Genomic DNA, 4,833 nt, shown 5'->3' with positions numbered 1-4,833 from the left:
AATGGAGTTTTATGGCGGTTGGCAAACAACGGAAGGTGTGCATTACCGCCACCTACTGGTATGGAGTGTGGAAACTTTGTCATATTCTAGCACATGTGCACCCTTAAGCCTTGAGGACTTGATTACTAATTGGTTGCACCTTTGGGTGTGGTTCCTGGTTGGTTGCTAGTTTGAGAAACAGTCTACTAAAAGCTAGGTAGGCCGAGCTTTATGGTGCTGGTTTGGTGAGCATCAAGTGGTTCACTTGTGCTTGTGTTGGTCAGTTGGTGTAGTTTGCTAGCAGCTGGCTAGCTTTAGACACTGCCAACACATAAGCCATTATGACTTTGAAGCTATTGTTTGAGTAAGTTGTTCTGCTGGTCTCTTCAAAGTCGGGATATGTGCACCACACTATTTAACCCTTTCTGTGTTTCAGTGTGGCTTTGCTCCTGTCTTCATGGTCGATTGCAGGATGCGACTTTAATATGGAAGGTTGGTCAGTGTTCAACTTGTTTTAACTAGATTGGTAACAAAAATTTAACCTAAATCTTGTTCACGCAGGAGTTCTACAAATGGAGTGTCATGAGCGTCATGTCATGATAGCTTTGGACCTCTCGGCCACTGGAACTGATCCTCATTTTGAGGCTGTTGGTGAGTCTTGATTACCTCAGTGATTGAACCACCGTTTTTAAAGTAGCTCCTGAAATGCTGAGCTGTGTTGGTTTTCTTGCAGATGGAACAGGTGTTTATCCCATCACGGACGAATATGCTTCAAAGTGTGGTTACAGTGTCAGCATTCTCCCTTTCTTGGGCCTTGCGGAGCTTAGAGCATCTTACTTTAGTTGTAACACTGAGAGCAAAGTATGTAAAGGATAAACTTGATCAGCCTTGTGTAGACCCATGATTTCTGATTATATGGTCTTATCTGGTAGGATGATGTCTTCACTTTCAAATTCAACCTGGTCACGAACCACAATGCGGTGGAGGCGTTCTATGCACTGAACAAGACTTGTTCTCCTCCTTCACCTTGGTCTCCTAGAGAGGTTACCTGTGAGGTCAACTACATGGAAGTAAGTCTTGAGTGGGGAATTTGTGTTTTACCTATACCTGTATCTTAACGGTGGTCTCTGCAGGTGTCTGTGAGGACTGAATTCCCCTGCCCTTCTGGAACAAACGAATGGGACTCTCTAAAACTTGTATGTCGATGTTTGCAAGACTCTCTGATTTTTTTTTTTTTTTTTGGGAAGTTCATCACTAAAGCTTAAACTTTTCAGGCTAGCAGTACCTCAGACTGGCAAGTGGCATTTCAAAGACCAGAGGAGCAGCTGTCACCTATGAACCTCACCCAGGCTCGTAAGCTGGGCTATGTGTTTGACCTACTGTTGGACCGGATTGTGTTTCGAACGCCATATGGTCAACATGAGTCCTACAACACAAAGGTAAACTAGGCTTAATTGTTTACAAATTGTTGCTTTAATTCTAGGTTTAATTGTCATTCTGTGCAGGTGAACGGCATTCCAGTGGAGGTGGTCCATGCAGCTGTGTTCTCCAGGAAAAGTTGGATTGTCCTCATGGTTGACCTGGTTGCTGCCTGCTCAACGCGTAAGTAATGTGGTTGTTGGGGAAACCTTGATGTGCGAGTGTATATATTTCATATGAACCGTCTCATCTGAACAGATGAAGGATCATACAACAGTGGGTACATGTTTTGGAGCACTCCAGAGGCGTTGTATGCCAGTTACAACAGATCACAACTCAGTGTTGGCCTTAATGGTGAACTTATGGAGCCAGAAACTGCAGCGCAGAAGGGCTTTATAATGGAAATGCTCAATTCCACAATCAAAATTGGCATTCCTTATAATGCTGACGGGGGCTTTAGGAAGGTAAGATCACTACTTGTGAAGTCCTTCTGTGAACAAACAAGTATTTGAACAGCTGTAAACTTTTGTTTCAGACCTTTGTGAGCAATGGCATCTTTGAGTTCTACATATTCTACCTGCACATGAAGCAAACTCTTGTGGATGAACGTTCTGAAGAGACCACACTCAGATTTCACAGGACCCTAATTTCTCCCCTTCTGCCCTGCACGCTTGTCACTGAAGACCGAACCATCAAGGCTGAGGGCATGTTCACAATCTACCTTGAAGTCCCCAGAGATGTTCAGCTGACATCTGTCCAACTGAATGGGCAAGGATTTAAAGTGCCATTTGGCAACAACACTCCTTTCATTCTGGCAGAAGCTCATTTGAACAAAACTCAAAGCTTCACTTTAAAAGTGCCACTACATGATCCAGTTGTGATACAGCAGGTATTGGTTTCATACAGAGTAACGGTGCACAGTACCTCCATGGCAGGTGGGTTTAGGTTCTAATCAAATGTCTTCTGCCTTAGTTCTCGGAACAGAACGCAGCCATGTTTCACAAACTGGATGTGAACTACACACTGACTGCTGTACCAGAGAATGAACCGTACTACCACACCGTATCGGTCAAGGTCTTGATGGATGTCTGTAAGTCTTGACTTTGACGTGAAGTTGTTCTGATTTTATGAGTTGGATCACTAACGTATGTGTTCTGACAGCTCCTCCATCGTTTAACTCTGTGTGTAATGCATCTGGAATCAGCTTTGAGCTGGCCCATCGGTCTTACGACTACCTGTGGGACATCAGTATTGGCCCAGACCAGCTGACACTGGAGCTGGCAGCCAAGCGTGGCTACATCATAAGCAATTCTAGCAACAGCCTGCTGGTTTTTGTGCCACTTTTCGCTAAAGGATTTGAATACAAGGTGAGAACTGGTATTGGGGGAGGGCGGGGGGGTGTTTAATGGTTTCCTGTTGTGCATATTTACTTTTTTATTGTTTTTTTTTTTTTTTTTTTTTTAGAATATTGGTCTAAAAAAATTCCTCGGTACATTTGAGATCCTTGTGAAATCTCGTGACAAACCAAATATCTTGACTTCAACAGTGAAGACTTGTCAGTTCAACTCAACGGAACTCATTAGTAAGAATGTTTTGTTTACTTGAAGTATATGTGGGAAGGGGGTACATTGCACATGCTAAAGACATCTCTCTGCAGTCTGTTCTACTAACGGTTGGATGACTGTGGTGACCGACCTTTTCCGAGTCCTCCCAAATGGTCAAATCCCAACAGGAACTCATCTCTCAAATAACCTCTGTGTGGCCAAGGAAATGGATGGCACCAAAGTGCTCTACTCGTTTCCACTGAATAGCTGTGGATCTGTAGTCAAGGTAAGAATCTTTATGACCAGTGAACATTGTCTAGCCTCACAATGATGTCCATCTTGTCTTTCAGCTGTCAAGGGGGAATGTGGTTTATCAAAACCAGATTTTCTACTATTTTGGCAACTCTAGTTCCACCGAAGGGTATGCAACCACCTTTTAGTTAAATGTTCTTGTTTGCTATTTAGCCCACTACAATGACATTTTATCTCCTAGGCTTACTATGCAGTGTACGTACCCTTTGACTAGTCTCTACAGCCTCTTCTCGACGTACAGATTTGATTCCGATAAAGAGGGTGTTGGCAGCATTATCTATCCCTTGGACAACACAAAAGGTACAATGGCTTGGTGTCTGGATGACTATCAAACATGAGACATGTGTATTAATATTTCATGTCTCTTTAGTTTTCCCAAGTACCACTGTGCCACCTGCTGAAACTCGGACCACAACTGCTTCCCATAGAACCAGAAGCCCCAACTTGTACATGCCCTCCTTCTACCCGACCGCTCGCTACATAAGGGTTTATAGGACCCATAACCTACTGGGTTCCTACAAAGGTTGACCGAAAATGACTTCAACTTTTTTTTTTATTTATTTATCAAACATAAAATTTAACTCGTCTATTTTCTTTCTATTTGCAGCCCCTCCAGAGAGTGTGAAAGTACTGGAATATGTGTAACTCTGGAAAATTGTAGAGTTGTATTAACGCCCAATAAAGTTGTTAAACCTACTGCAGATAGTTTCTGGTGTGTGTGGTTTTTTTTTTTTTTCTATTTTGTTTTTTTTTAATACAGGCTCTTCATTTAGACCTGAACTCCTTTACAAAAAGAGACTTGTTCTATACGGCATATAAAGTACAATGACCAACTATATAGTAAAAATGCAGTTAAGTGTAAAATATAAAAATGCTCTAAGATGGGAGTGAAATACTAAAAACAAGAACACATTTGCTTTGATTTTTCTATTGACATCAAATGTTTGAAACTCTTAAGAAATCAAAAGTGGACTACTTCAGTTCCTGTTGCAAGGTGTTCCAAGTTGCAGAACAGGAAACTCGATTACAGAAACCATTAATGATGCACAGAAAGCACCTTTATTTTATACTTTGTTCTGAAACTTCTTGTCCAACAGTTGAATGGTTTATTTCATAACGTGATTCTCGACCTGCCATTATCTATCGTTTCTCCTTCCTGTTCCCCTCAAAACCAATCGGTCGAAGCAGATGGCCACTTGTCCTGTGCTCGGTTCTGCTAAAGCAGGCGTCTGCAACCTTTATGATCAAGAGCCATTTCTATCCCTTTGTTCGCTACATTAAATGTGTCCGGAGCCATAATACCTGCTACAACTGGGATTCTCAACTGGTGGCCCACAAACCACTTTAAGTTTGTTGGAGGGTGCTTTTCTGGACAGTAGGGGTGATTTTATAAAACTAAAAATATCTTTTTTTTTTTTTTTTTTTTTTTTTTTTTACATCTATTTATATTTTTACATTCTGACAAAATAAAAGACAAGTTTCTTGTAAAGAAGGAAAACCTATTTTTACCCAGTTTGTAAAAACTAAACTGTCTTGTGATTTTTTTTTTTTATTGTAAAATTACATATCCTACTTTGAA

General features: G+C 41.3%; 1 protein-coding gene across 1 annotated transcript; it reads left to right on the top strand.

Annotated features, from left to right (window-relative positions):
* Positions 1 to 218: 218 nt before the first annotated feature.
* On the top strand, positions 219 to 3,955 carry zpax4 (zona pellucida protein AX 4). The gene is made up of 18 exons (XM_037683499.1): positions 219 to 343; positions 416 to 471; positions 541 to 630; positions 713 to 840; positions 912 to 1,049; positions 1,113 to 1,175; positions 1,254 to 1,418; positions 1,485 to 1,581; positions 1,657 to 1,862; positions 1,934 to 2,287; positions 2,371 to 2,488; positions 2,560 to 2,765; positions 2,863 to 2,980; positions 3,056 to 3,228; positions 3,293 to 3,363; positions 3,436 to 3,554; positions 3,625 to 3,777; positions 3,862 to 3,955. The coding sequence occupies exons 1-18, from the start codon at positions 321 to 323 to the stop codon at positions 3,897 to 3,899; spliced, it is 2,316 nt and encodes a 771-aa protein (XP_037539427.1). The 5' UTR covers positions 219 to 320; the 3' UTR covers positions 3,900 to 3,955.
* Positions 3,956 to 4,833: the final 878 nt, after the last annotated feature.

The sequence above is a fragment of the Nematolebias whitei genome, chromosome 1 (genome assembly GCF_014905685.2).
Source record: "Nematolebias whitei isolate Nwh7 chromosome 1, NemWhi1, whole genome shotgun sequence".
NCBI classification, from domain to species: Eukaryota; Metazoa; Chordata; class Actinopteri; order Cyprinodontiformes; family Rivulidae; genus Nematolebias; species Nematolebias whitei.
The sequence above is the reverse complement of the archived record's forward strand: the minus strand, read 5'-3'. Positions and strand labels throughout refer to the sequence as shown.

Coding starts and splice junctions, on each gene's coding strand:
- zpax4 (XM_037683499.1), top strand. CDS start 321: ATGACTTTGAAGCTATTGTTTGA. Junction 1,176..1,253: donor AATGGGACTCTCTAAAACTT/GTATGTCGATGT, acceptor TAAACTTTTCAG/GCTAGCAGTACCTCAGACTG. Junction 1,863..1,933: donor CTGACGGGGGCTTTAGGAAG/GTAAGATCACTA, acceptor CTTTTGTTTCAG/ACCTTTGTGAGCAATGGCAT.